This window comes from Vespa crabro, chromosome 2 (genome assembly GCF_910589235.1).
Source record: "Vespa crabro chromosome 2, iyVesCrab1.2, whole genome shotgun sequence".
Taxonomy (NCBI): Eukaryota; Metazoa; Arthropoda; class Insecta; order Hymenoptera; family Vespidae; genus Vespa; species Vespa crabro.
The window spans coordinates 6,603,083-6,617,894 of record NC_060956.1 but is presented as its reverse complement, the minus strand read 5'-3'; the positions used below and the strand labels follow the sequence as shown (position 1 = coordinate 6,617,894).

The 14,812-nt window shown below is 32.9% G+C and overlaps 2 protein-coding genes across 4 annotated transcripts in view; one reads left to right on the top strand and one right to left on the bottom strand.

Annotated features, from left to right (window-relative positions):
• Positions 1-10,754, top strand: part of LOC124422141 (protein CBFA2T2) — a 29,281-nt gene extending 18,527 nt beyond the window's left edge. For all 3 annotated transcript variants that reach the window (XM_046958189.1, XM_046958190.1, XM_046958191.1), the window contains 4 exons: positions 5,738-6,009; positions 9,033-9,676; positions 9,743-10,041; positions 10,162-10,754. In XM_046958189.1, the coding sequence (XP_046814145.1) occupies positions 5,738-6,009; positions 9,033-9,676; positions 9,743-10,041; positions 10,162-10,425 (1,479 nt within the window). In that variant the 3' untranslated portion in view covers positions 10,426-10,754. The remainder of the gene's footprint in view (positions 1-5,737; positions 6,010-9,032; positions 9,677-9,742; positions 10,042-10,161) is intronic.
• Positions 10,755-11,750: 996 nt separating this feature from the next.
• LOC124422143 (nucleolar protein 9) lies at positions 11,751-14,556 on the bottom strand. The gene has a single exon (XM_046958193.1). It carries the CDS (start codon positions 13,711-13,713, stop codon positions 11,890-11,892), a length of 1,824 nt encoding a protein of 607 aa, XP_046814149.1. The 5' UTR covers positions 13,714-14,556; the 3' UTR covers positions 11,751-11,889.
• Between the last annotated feature and the right edge of the window lie 256 nt (positions 14,557-14,812).

The following is a 14,812-nucleotide window of genomic DNA, read 5'->3' as shown; positions in this document are numbered from 1 at the left end:
TAGCCCGGGCCATTTTAATAGCCGGTACGGCGCGTTCCTTCGGGCTTTCGAGGACGATATAGAGGGTTTGACGAAAATAATAGTAGCGGTTGACCCATAAAGAGCGGGATGCTTTATTAGAGCAGCCACGGGGGATCATAAATCACTGCAACACGAATGCGCCATGGTAGAACGCGTAACGATGCATGAACAAACGAATCACTTCGCTAATACTGTTGTACATTTGCCCTTACCTTGGGGAATTTTTAATTGGTTAGATATCAATATGTGTGCACAGTGTGCACAGGTCAAAAAGAAAAATTGTCCTGAAGATTATTTTTTTAATTTTTTTTTTTTTATCTAATTAAAATTGTTCAAGAATTGTTCAAGGATTAGTGATTTTTCAACATATAAAAGTCTTATAATTTTGTATTTAACAAAAAAACAAACAAACAAATTGAAATTACTAATTAATGTTATATACAATCGTACATAAAATTATATAGATACATATATTAAAAAACTTTTTTAATGATATATCTATACTAAAATTAAGATTATGTAGGTATATACTAAATTATATATTTACGCTAAAATTATTGCGCGAAAATTAAAAAAAGAAAAAGAAATAAGTAAGTAAAAAATACTAAATACATATAATTATTGTTATCCGACGGATAAAAGAGTAATGCTAGTGTTCTAACAAATTTTTTATGAACTCATCAATGTTATCAAAAGCGATTTGTGAGCTCACTATAAACTCAAAGGACCTATAAAAATGGAGAATGATATCTTTTGAATGAGAAGGAGGCCACTGTTAAATGGTATCTCTGAAGCTCTACGTGACCGATCTTTATTTCCACATATGCGAAGGAAACTATACGGAATTCTAAACGTGGTTGCGCTCCTCTAAGATTACAATCCTTGTTTGTTATTCAGAAGCCGGCGTAGCCCCTTAAAGAGACATCGCGTGTCGTTGATGTCTTTCTTGGTTTTGTCCCTGCGCCCTCTGGCGACCTACAAATTTATATGCGTTACGACAACCTTCCGTGACTGCATCAATAGAAAGAAAGCACAGACTGCACTAGCCTATTGAAAATTCTTTCTACGATCTATGAAATTTACAGAATCTTTTGTTCTCACGATTTTTTTTATTGATTTTCATTTCTCATTGGAGAGAAAGAGAAAGAGAGAGAGAGAGAGAGAGAGAGAGAGAGAGAGAGAGAGAATAAATATATTATTTATGTCAAATTATTAATAATAATACTAATACAAAATTTAATTATTTAATTAAATTAATAATAATATAAAAATATAAAATATAAAATTATAATAAAATTAAAAGTAAATAATAATACGAAATGAAATAATAATCAAATTAAAAAAAAAAATATTAATATATTAATATATCAATTTAAAATTATAAGTAATAAATATAAATTTTTTAATTAATAATAATATGAAATAAAATTAAATATAAATATACTAACGTAAATATATATAATATATTTAATATATATCACATATATCATATATATTAAATATATTCATATACATATAAATTTTAAATTATTAATAATATATAAAAATTATTTATATCAAGATATAACGAGGATTAATCCACGGCGATTTTATTTATATCGATAGATATAAAATGTTGAAGAATTAACAAAGAATAACGATGAGAATTAAGTGATAGAATTATAAAAGCTCTTTGATTCGAAAAGATTACGAAGATCAATCCTCGCCGATTCTATTTATATTAATAGATATAAAAAGTTGAAGAATTAACAAAGAATAACGATGAGAATTAAGTGATAGAATTATAAAAGCTCTTTGATTCGAGAAGATCACGTACGGAATACGTTCACGTGTTAATAGAGTAAAAGAGGGAGGTTAGTTAGGCGTCACGTGTATCAACGTCCATCCTTCCAGGCAGGACCAACTAGATTGCGCTTATGTTACTTGCGTGCACACGTGTTAGTTTCTATGGTTAGTACAGTAGAGAAGATAGAGAAGGGAGAGAAAGAGAAAGAGGAGAGCTCAACAAGCCCAGGAGGATCGAGTAAAATCAACACGGCGAAAGCTGACCGGCTGGCAGCCTGTTTTAATTTCCCAGGCTACTTCTCGATCGTAGCTGGGAGCTTAGCAGTCTGCTTCGCGAGGGGGCAAGATAGATGAACGAATCGAACGTAGAGAACGACGAACATAAAAACCTTTCTCGGAACTTGGAAACTCTTCTCGATACAAAACCATCTTTTCTTCCTTCCTTCTTCTTTTCATTTTTCTCTCTTTTCTTTTCTCCCTATTTTTTTTTTTTTGGATGGGCGGGGGGAGGGGTGGGGGAAAGGGGAATTTCTTCATTCTCTCGAATTTTATCTAAGCTTACTCTTACAAACTTTCTCATCGATGTTGCTTTATTATTAGATCGAATATCATGAGAGAATATATCGTGAACTTTATTAATAAATCAAGAGTATGAGATAAGATAAAAAAAAAAAATGAAAAAGAAAAAGAAGAGGAAGAAAAAAAGATATGAAAAAAAGAAACGAAGAGTTGAAATAAAAAAATTGATAGCTCATTTTTCTATTTCTTTGCTTACGTGCACGTGTTCGTCCTATCGTAATAATTGCGGGTATATCGAGGTAAAAGCAGGATAATAATTCGCTTTAAAGGGCGAGATAATCTCGAAATAAGACAGTTTCTCTCTCTTTATCTCTCTCTCTCTTTCTCTCTCTCTCTCTTTCTCTATGTTCCTCGAGATCGTTGCACGTTCCTGTAATTATCCCTCCTACCCCCTTCTTCTTCTTTTCCTCCTTCTCCTTCTCCCTCCCGCCCTCCTTGCACGTCGTTCTCCTTTATATTTGCATTAAATCCAGGAACGGTATACGTAATCCTGTATACTCGGTCGTCCGTGCACCTATTGGCTCGTTGATCCGGCCAGTAGTACTGTCTACCATATATCCGGCATTTATAAACTCCTCTATCCACTGTACTCCTGTGGTATGTTCCTATATCTATGTATATATATATGTATATATATATATGTATGTATGTACGTATGTGTATGTGCTCGTCCAGATGCAAATAGTAGGAATGGCCAGTAGTACGAGTCGTTAATCGCATAGGATCAGACCAAACGCAAATAGCCTCGAGATACTCCTCGACACTCTCCGTTTCCAACCGATTTCGATCGGAGAAATCTCACGAAACTCTCAAATCGTATGTCCATCATAGAACAATCATGATACCTCCCTCCTTTCTCACATAGAGATCCATTTTGCGATGACACGTTCTCTTTGGTAAATGCTTCTTACTACCTATTGTCATATAATTCAACGTTATTTGCAAATAATTTTTAATTATTTCGTTATCAATGTATAATGACATTATTTTCCAAGGACATGTCATCTTTAATTAATGCTTCTTGTTATTTATTCATATCATTTAACGATATTTGGAATGATTTTTGATTAATCCGTTCACATTTTACAATTTCCCGCCAAAATTTTAATCGCACCTGTTTATAAGGGATTTCTCTTTAAATCTATTACAACATAAATTCATTCACTTCTTTGGAAAAATTTGATTTTCCCTCAATAAACCTCTTAATATCGTGGTCCTTGCATTACCGACAACGAACACAATAAAAATCTAGTGAAAAAGAATTAATTTTGCGGCTTTCGTTTATGCTTCGACATCCAGCTGTTGCCTCTAAGATTGAACGAAGGAAGAAGAGAAGAAGTAGTAAGCTGACTTGCACACTACGGCAAAATAACGAATTGTAAATTAATGGAAAAAATTTACATTTCGCTCAACGCCACGACGAAAAGCGAAAACAAAAGTCGCAAATAATGTTTTCTGGTGTTCGAGTTTCAACTCGAAACATCATTTTGATTTATTTCGATTTTGTTTCGTTTTATTTGTTCCTTTTTTTTCTAAATCGTTTCAAATTTCTTTTATTCTACAATATAAAAGTACCTTATTTTTTTTTGTCTATTTTAACAAATTGCTTGTGTTTAATGGCTTAGAAAATAATGATATTATTGTATTAAGTTTATTGAGGTTTCCATAACTAGTAGTCGGAAACTCTCGAGACTCGACGTAGACTCTGTAAACATATCGAGTAGGATATTAGAGGAAGAGATCGGAAAGTTAGAAACAGGCTACCGTCTGGACCGCATCATCTCGTCTGCGTCTACTGACGTAACTATAGAAAACAATCGAAGCAATAAATGGCAAGAATTTCATACTTTCTTTTTTCATTGAAGTAAAATAAAAGAGAGAAAGAGAGAGAAAGAGAGAGAGATCAAGAAAAAAAGAGAAAGAAAAAGATCTTCGAAGAAAATATTTTTTTCATACAAACGATACATATTGAATGATATATATATATATATATATATATATATATATATATATATCATCCAATTTTAAATAAACTTACTTGAAACTGATAAAATATTCGTCTACGCTGACATTAAATAAAAAGATCGATAAATCAAGAGATTATAAAAGGTAATAAATTATAAAAGGTAATAAAAAGTTGTGCGTCTCGGTCGTCATTAGATAAGAAAATTCAAGTTGAAAAATTCTCAGAGAAATGCAGATCGATGATCGTTAATTACGGACTGCGTCGAGCAATTTGAAAAAGAAGAAAAGAGAAAGGAGAAAAGAGGGACGGTTGCTGATATTGAATTAGAAGCGATAAATCCCAGCCTGGCAGACCGATTCCAGTATTGAGAGTAGAGGAAAGACGTTGGGAATAAAGGAATTGTACGAGAAGTTTCGACGTAGGAGACGCGAAGTGTTGGCGATAAAGAAAACGTCGAACGAATATTAAAAATCGAAACTGATTGTAATTGCTGGTACTTTGAAACTTTAACGGCTTAGCCAATCTTAATTGCATGAGACTAATCTTCCTTTATTACTACTTATTTTACTTGTAAATGTCACGAATGTTTCTGCAAACTATCAAATTTTTAACAACTTAAGTAGATATCAAACTCGTAAAAATAATGGATGTAAACAATTTTTTAATTTTAATTAATAAATTTGTTTTAATTATTTTAATTAAACAATACAATTATTGAAATTATAATTTTCGTCGACTGTCATGTTTTTTTTATACTTATCATTGAAAAATTAATTCTTTATAACATGTTAATTCGAAATTACACACTAAGATATTTATATTTTATATACTTTGTATTATTTCTTTATTAAAAATTTATTGTTAGTTTATATTTGAAATTTGATGTTTATGAAATATAAGATATACTTGTAATATCTACCTACAGTTTAATTATCACAATTTAAATTGTATTTAGTATATTATAGTTATATTAGTACAAGCTGTATAAAGTGAGATAAAAGTTTCTAAGTGATTTTAAAAAAATCAATGACTCTTTTTCGAGACATTTTAGACTAATTTTCTTCAGATTATAGAAAAGTTCTTAGTCTTATAGTTTCATAATCTAAAAAAAAAAAAATTAATCTACAAATTCTCGAAAAAGAGTAATCAATTTTTAATATCATCCAAAAATTTTCATTTTCATCTATACTTAATATAATATAATTATATGAATATAAGTCATGATATGAATTTCAGATTTAATAAGTTATTTTTGAAAGTGAAACATTAAATTGAATTACCGAGATTTAAATGGATAAAAAAATTACTGAGAAATAAAAGAATAACGAATTTTACGTTATAAAAAAAAAAGAATCAAAAAAATAAAAAAGGTATTTTTTTTTGCAGACATGTGCACAATTCCTTCGAAATAATGAAACAGCGATTTTGGAAGCAGTCGGATTGGTACCGTCGGGCGAATCCGTAGAAATTTTTGGAGAACATGGTAGCAGTGGTCTTGGAAGTGGAAACGCCGGTAACCAGTGTCCCGCGTATTATTCGATGCGTTCTAGCTCTAATCCGAATGTCGGCGCCATTCAACACGCGAACAATACCACGAACGCTTTGCACCATTACTCTGGCTCCTCTCATGCACCGAAACGTCGTGCTTCAGACACCCCGTAAGTGAACATGTTTTACTAATACCACCCCTTCGTCTTTTACTTACAAACGATAATCTCTGATAAAAAGATTTCGAAAAAAGAACAAAATAAATGTCGGCACTTTCTCGTGGAGATTCTTAGACGAAAAATTTGTTTTTAAAAATTGTTTGATTGATTCATAAATAAAATGGATGAAGTTGAATTTTTTTTTTTTAAGTTGAAAGTTTCAAATTAAAAGTTGTAAAGTTGTAACTTGAGTTTATGTGTGTTGTGTATGTGTATTACACAATCTATTACAATATAACTTGTGTTATCTTTAAGATAAAATAGATATCCAAAAGACAAAGAATTTTGATTACAAAAAATCATATATTTATTACAATTATTTTCTCAATTATAACTTACTTACGATTTAATCCACAATATATGAAAAATCCATTTGAAAATCTAAGATAATATAAAAAAAGATAGTGAAATATCGAGAAATACTCAATATTTTTAATTAAATTTGAATTTTACTATAAATACAATTATAAGTAACAAAATGTATTATAATAAAATGATATAAAAAAATTATTCAAAAAATCATAAATTATAATTAACAAATATATTATACTTATAATTTATTTATGAGTCAATTTATAATGTATAAAAAAGAATTTATTTGAAAATCTAAGATGATATATGAGGATAGATGTTGAAATATCGAGGAACATTTAAATTAATCTGTTAAATTAACTGCAACGAGAAAAGATAGCTAACCTGTCTTCGTCCACGTCCATAACGATAATTCATGCAATAACTGACTCCACGCACCTGCGTGTACACGCGTGCGTAGTATATTTGCCAAGCCACAAACGATCTGGCGTTTTAGAAAAATCTTGGCCGGGAGCCTGCGATTCTCGCGAGTCGATATTTATAGGGAATGAGCCCTAAAGCTCACCCTCGTAAGCGACCAAGCGAGAGTACACTTTTGGATTCTGACCTTGGCGTTGATGTGAGAAACGACATCCGAATGTGTCGTCTCTAAATCTCTTTCAAAAGAAATCAACTTCTTCCACGAATTAAATTAAAAATGAAAACTCTTCTTATATATGTATCTTTTTGATCATGCTTTACGAGACAAAAATCAACCCTTTGCATTATAAGGTCACCTCTGACATGACAGTTTCATATTCAATTAATAAACAAACAAAAAATTACTTGGAAAGTTTTATTCAAAAATTACTTTTCAAAGTATTATATATATATATATATACGAATGCATGATATATCAAAAGCAAAAAAAATATCTAATTAGAGTTGGTCGAGAATAAAATAAAAAAAATAATTGTAGTGAAAAAAAGATAAAAGTTAATATAATTAATAAGAATAATTTCTTCTATTTCCTATGAGAAATACATTATCGAAAAAAATAACTTTCGAAGTATGAATATATATATATATATATATAAATACATGAGATATAAACATTAGAGAAATATTTATATCATAATTTAATCAAGGATAAAGTAAAAAATAATTATAATTCAAAAAACTTAAAATTAGCCTAATCAACGTGAATAATCCGTTCTATTTTTGATGATAAATAATTAATAAGCTTGCTTAATCAATTATACTGAGCTCCGTCTGCACGTAATTCGTAACACAGTAGGGGAAGGAAGCCCTCGTTCGTCGCAACGTGGCTCATCGAAGCAGGTGTTCGATTAAGCATCGTGTTCCTTGAAAGGGGTTGAGGATTGAAGAGTACACACAGAGAGAGAGAGAGAGAGAAAGAGAGAGAGAGAGAGAGAGAGAGAGAGAGAGAGAGAGAAACCATCCTCCGGTGGTGGTGAGTTGCTTAGGGGAAGGAATTGAAATAGAAAGAGAAGGAAAGATAGTGCAGAGAGAGATCAGAGTTCGATGGCCAAGAGGTGGAAGGAAGGGTGGTTGCTTCCGGTGAGGACACGGATACTCACGTGAACAGGCTGCTGAGGGGCGACGAAGCGAATTCGAAGGCGACAAAACGTGGTGTGCACGCTGGCAATGCCACCCTGGCTGGCGTCCTCTCGATATGTCTGTTGGTGACGTTTCCATATATCATCGGAGAACCACCTTTCGTGAACGTCACCCTCTTCTCTTCCCCCCTCTCCTCTCTAGATCTCATACTATCTACCCTCTTTGGCTCAGCTCGACCTGCTAACGTTAGAGCAAGGGAACTTGCCTCGAGTACCTATTGGCATATTCCGGACTAATACATGCTCCCAAGATCAGTCTTCGATGCCTATTCGTTCAACTGTACGAAGACCAGCTGTCTTTGGTTCCCAACTGTACCTCACACGTATCCATCTAACGTAGCGGCTAACTACTTTGAAATTGCACGATTGTGGACCACAATCTTGCTATTCAAAATACATTTAACACTTTGAACTGTTATGTCGAATCTGACTCGACATCAATCTTCTTGATAGGTATTCCTATGTATCGAGTATGACTCGACACTTTTGAAAGCTGATATTCTATAACAATTGTTTTTATTACTATTACAATTTTTATCGATCTATTATATAACAGCAATGAAAATCAACAAGCAAGTGTGTGATGCATATAATTAAAATTGTTCGAAAGATCTAGAAAGGTTTTCTTTTTTTTTTTCTTTTTAATGTAAAACAGATAGATTATACGGATTTCGGAACACATGTCGCTTTGGACGCATGCATCTTAATACACATACACATACACATAACATACGGCCGCAGGACTGTTTTATGCACATGTTTCTTTGATGCATACCATATTGCACGCATGTTTTACGATATACACATTACATGGCACATATGCTTTCGAATAAGTACGTGGACGGTTTGGTGGATGTATTTTCCACTAGACGCATTTAACGTAGGATATATTTTTAGAAGGCAAACCACACATGTAACGTGTATAAAGTTCAATAGGGATATCGTATTGGACAAATACATTATATTTTATTGTTACAAATTCTAGTAAAGTCAACTGAAGAATTTATCAAAAGTGTATTGTTTAGCCATTAATTTTATTTACAGGTACTATGAAAACGGTACCCTACTCGAGGATATACCTGTTTACGGAAAAAGGCCTAATCCATGGGGTGCCCATCACCAACAACAACAACAACAACAACAACAACATCAGCAACAACAGCAAACGGAAAACTCATCATCCTATTGTTGGTATCATCCGCTTCACGCAGCGGGTGGATCCATTCAAGGCCACGCACACGGACATGGCCACGGGCCTAGTCCGGTTCCACCAAGCCTAGTCCAAATTAATCAGATAAATGCTTTCTCGGCCCCCCATCATTTGTCCCAACAGCAACAGCAGCTGAGTCACGTTCAAAACGGTTCTAGCCTCGACGACGAATGGAAGAATATTCATGTGATGTTGAACTGTATTCTTGGCATGGTAGAAAAAACGAAGAGAGCTTTGGCTATCCTTCAAAGACGAGGTTGTTCCAGTCCTGCAGCAACACCTATACCACCGCCAAATGTGGTCGCACAAAATGGTAATGCCAACAACACTACTACCAATAATCCTTCAACCAATGGTGCTCAAGTAGAATCTTCAACGGGTGATAGAGATGGTAGCTTGAAACGTTTGTCTGGAGAAATTGTTGCTCAGACAATCAGAGCTACTGAGGATAGGGTTGCTGAGGTGAAAAGAAGAGCAGGTAATTTTCAAAAAATTCATGGATGATTACATTATTCAAAGCTAACGTTATTTCTATAATTTCTAGAAGAAGCCGTGTTAGAAGTAAAAAGAGCAGCTGTTGCTGAAGTTCAAAGAGCAGTTGCAGTAGCGGTTGCCGAGTCGAGAGCGAGTGAACGTCTGAGAGTACACAGACTTTTAGACTTACCACTATCTCAAAGAAGTCACGTTGGTGTCCGTCAAGCTTCATTCGTTAGGGTTCACGGAAGTCCCAACATGGTAGAGACCAGTGGTAGAACTGCTCCAACACCTACAACTACTTCTAATTCGGCACCGTCCACTACCGAAGATGACAAGGATACACATTTGACTAATATAGTAGGATCAGTATGTACATATTTTATACTTACGAAAAAAAAATATATGTATATATACATACATACACACACATTTTATTATCAACACAAATTGGAAAAAACCAATGAATCAAACTAATTATCTTCGTAGAATTGTTGGAATTGTGGCAGACCAGCATTAGAAACATGCGGTGGATGTGGGATCGCAAGATATTGCGGTTCCTTTTGTCAACATCGCGATTGGGAGGCTGGTGGACATCATGCAACGTGCAATAATCCTTTACCACGAGAACCTCGAAGATCATCTTCGCGTAGTCCGCCTAGAATCGGTACAGCTAGCGTCACTGGAAGTATCAACGACGCGGAAGGTTCAACCGTGTCGGCCACGGCAAATACCATCTCCAAAGGGAAGTGACGACATGAAGGAAAGAGTCACGTTCCATTACGATTAGCCAGGCCGATCTATTTCGATCCACGCTGATGTTTCCTCACAGAAGACTCAGAAACTTCTTATTTAATTATCGACTCTATTATACTTTTGATTCGCTTTCATATTTTTCTTTCCTTTTTTCTTTTTAAAAAACTTTGTTGATTAATCTTCGAAGTATGGATTGTTTAGAATACGATTTATACAAGGATGCATTTTATTATCGTAACTATTTGTTCTTGTCATTAGACGAATTTGTTAATGTTTTTATGTTGTATATGGAAGGAAAATTATATTTAAAATGTTGAGTAATCGAATAAGTTGTGATTCGTTTTGTAAGATCATTTTTTGATGACGATCAACTGGAAAAAAGAATGATCCTTGTATAGTTCTTGTAAATATCACATTAATGAAATGTAATAGAAATGTGTGAACGTATCCGAATACGTATGACGTTTGTTGGGTATGATGAGCGTCCTAGGCTTGTACCATTGTTCATCTGTGTTGCTAATTCATAGTCAACAATTCACCTTGAATGTGCATGCACTTGGTACGAAAAATTGGTGTAAAGTTTCTTCTATTCAATGACAATTATCGATTTCCCAGTATCCGTAGTGATCAAACACATTGTCTTACGTATCAAACAAAGATCATTTACATCTAAAGATCAAATTCTATTTGACAAAATCGTAAGATATTCTTTGTACCAAAGATCGGTGTTTTTTCCTATACGAAATCTTTCAATATATTACTATCTCGCATTCTTTTATTTATTCGCCATATTACTCTTTCTCTCTGTCTGTCTCTATATCTATTTCTCTTTCTCTCTCTTTTAATATTCCATCGAGATGCAATTGTAATCTAACAGTAAGATCCAACATGCGATAGGATTTGATCGCTTCTAACGAGCGTACACAACAAACGGCTTACATCGATTTTACCCTAGTCAATTGATAGACTTAACGATTGTAATGACAGATGTAACAAAAAATTCTTACTTCGATCAATCGAATTATAATTAATTGTGTATCTTAAAGTCTAGTCATGCGTGGTTGCGAGGAGACGATTTTATTGGTTATACATATTAGAAAATTTTCCTCGAACTTAGATAACGATTTATTGTAATTCCTTCTGGGCACATTGCATTGCAGGAACGTACGATGAATTTTATGAAATGTATTTATGAAATAACACGTCAAATATATACACACACATATATATATATATATATATATATATATATATATATATATATATGTATGTATATATATATATATAATTATTCTATGTCACAATAAAAAAGAAGATGCGAATTAATTTGTCTAATTAAACGTTTCTTTAATACGTATGTGTGTATGTATATTGTATATACAAACATATATAATATACATAATATATGACAAAAATGAATCATTTACATTTTTTTTTTTATCAAAATTTTATTTTGGAATACTAGTTTTGCGTAATAGGCTTTTTTATTATATCAGCGAAAAGAGCCTTCATTTTTTCCTCTTTTCCTTGCGATTCAGTCCAATCCTTTTTATTTCTGACAAATAAAGGTACATTCAATTTATTCGATATAATTTTTCCTGATTTACTGGCACGTAAAATTTCTCCTGCAGCTGCTAATTCTTCCATGATAAACATTCTTTGCTTTTGATGCGACCAAATCCATATTTTGTCTAAACATCTAGATCCATGAGTGCTTTGAGCTAATTGGGTCCAGCACCCTTGTAATTTCTTAGCAAGTTTTTCTCTGCTTTTTTCACCAATATATTTACTATCCATAAAAGCATCTACAATACGACTACCTTTTGGATTACTTATCAAATTTAATAATTGCTCATTGTTCAGAGCCAATAAGGAATTAACAATTTTTATAGGTTTATTGAAGTTAAGCACAGCTTGTACGATCAAACTTCCATGCAAATGGATAGACAATACAGTTTGATCTTCTTCCTTCAAAGATTCCAATTCACTTTGTTTCTTCAATGTAGAAATACATTTTATAATTTGATATTGTTTTTCTTCTGACGTATCACACCCAAGCATCTTAATAATCATAGTTACATATGCACCCTGTTTTGTTTGCAATCTCTTCGATGCATTAGCTACACTTACTAAAACTCCTGTATAGCCTGCTTGTAAGATATCTGAGAAAAGAACTTCAATTTCTTCAAATATTTTTTCAAAAGTTTCTTTAGATTCACAATGATCTAATAATTTTTGTACACTAAAGATAGTACCCTGTGTTATACACAAACTTTTTAAGTTGCCCTTAAAATACTCTTCATAAATATGGTCGAAGGATTTGGATTTCGCTATCGCAAGACAAGCTTCTAAAAGCCTTATAGAACTTTCACAATCAAAAATATTCGATAATTTTCCATCATCTTCAGAACTAAAACATTCCTTTGTGATCTTCTTGATGAAAGATTTTGTTAACTTCTTATCTATATCTTTTAAGGAATATAAAATACTTTGTAACAATCCTGAGGTTAATTCATCTCTGCCAAACTCAAGAAACTGTGGCCAATTATATAATCTGTTACATGCCTCGATTAAAAAATCTTTATATTCTTGTATAATCTCTCGTCTTTCTATACTATGTAACATTTGTTTCGTTCTATTCTGTCCATCACTTGTATCTATTAATCCACCAAGACATTCTACTACAGTTCTTAAGAGATGATTAGCATACGTATCCCAAACAAATTCTTCTAAATTATTTATCAAATATTTACTCAATTTTATAACTATATCATTGTATGATTTCACTTCGGATTCTTTTACATCTATAACGATATCCTGTACATTTTCAGTTTCTTTTGATTTTGATGTTTCCAATATATTTTTGGATTTGTTTCCTCTGTCCGCACAGACAACAATTATTTTCTCCAAAACATGACTAGCAAATCTGTCACTACTTATTGGTCTCATTGAAGAACTGAGAGCATCCGTAAACCTCTGAATTGCTTCTAGGCTCGCATATTTCAAAAGTGATTCCAAGACTCTTGAACCAACTTGATTTTTTGAATATTCAATTTCGTGACCAACAGATTGTTCATATACGTTATTAATGAACATTAATTTTTCTTCAACGCTCGGAAAATCTTCACGCATTAACTCCAAAATACGAACCATATACTGATACGTTTCCGTATCAAGATCCGTTCCGTGATTTCTTCGACGAGCAAACTTTTTCGCCATTTGCATATTAGAACGTTTCTTTTTTCGCTTTTTACATCTGTCATCATATGCACGAATATCTGACATCGTTAATAAATTTTATAAAATTCTCTCGTAGAAAAGAAATTTTCTATAACCTAATTTATTCAACAACTTCAATCACGAATAATACGCACTGTTTGATAAGCGTGATAACTTGAATGTTACTAGTGCCCTCTAGTACTAACGCGACAAGCGCCATCTAGTATTAGCATGACAAGCGCCATCTAGTGCTAACGCAGGATTTGAATTATAAATACAAAAAAAAAAAGAAAAAAAAAACAAAAGAAATCATTTTCCATAACGAAATATTTATAATGTTGACTAAAAAATGATATAAATCAGATTATTATCGACACATTTTTTACTTGTGAGGAAAAGAAAAGTGAAATCTAAAAAAATTGATTTTTGCATTGCAAAAACTAAAATCAGTTCCGTGACTCTCACTGACCTCGTTCCCATATATTGACGTGCACTCCTTGCTAATAAACGTAGTTAAAAAAATAATATGCTTTGCATATAAGTATCTTATAAGTATGCAACCAAAGAGGCGCGGCAATCTCGACGGTACTTCGTCAGACAACAGAATGGAACAACGGTATTCGATAAAAGGTCAACAAACGCATATATACATATACATATGTAATGACACAGCAGTAGACAGCCGGGCAGACAAAATGTATCGTTTATATATGTATATATATTGTATATCTCTCTCTATATATATATCATTAAATCACCTTTCATTTATTTGTATAACACTATGTAAATCATTATTTTACACGTTCGGAACAAACCTACATAAAAAAAAAATTGACAGAGAAAATGATGCCGAATCGACAACTCCCGTGTTTATCTCTTAAAATCTACGATAATAATCTTTACACGCTTATCTACGCTAGCTAAGAAAGAGAAAACTCTGTAGTGGACGTAATAACGCGTTAACGTGAGAAAGTTTTTCCTTCTTTGACCAAAACGGAAGAAAGACAGTTCTTTGGAACTCACTAGCTACTACCTGTCGCAAAAAACTTTGGACGTGTCGTATGATCGATGTTGTCTCTAAAATAGAGAACGATAACGACGACGATGACGACAACGACGACGACGACGACGACGACGACGACGACGACGACGACGACGACGACGA

Bases quoted from the DNA above. Each gene is read 5' to 3' on its own strand.
- LOC124422143 (XM_046958193.1), bottom strand. From the start codon at position 13,713: ATGTCAGATATTCGTGCATATGATGACAGATGTAAAAAGCGAAAAAAG.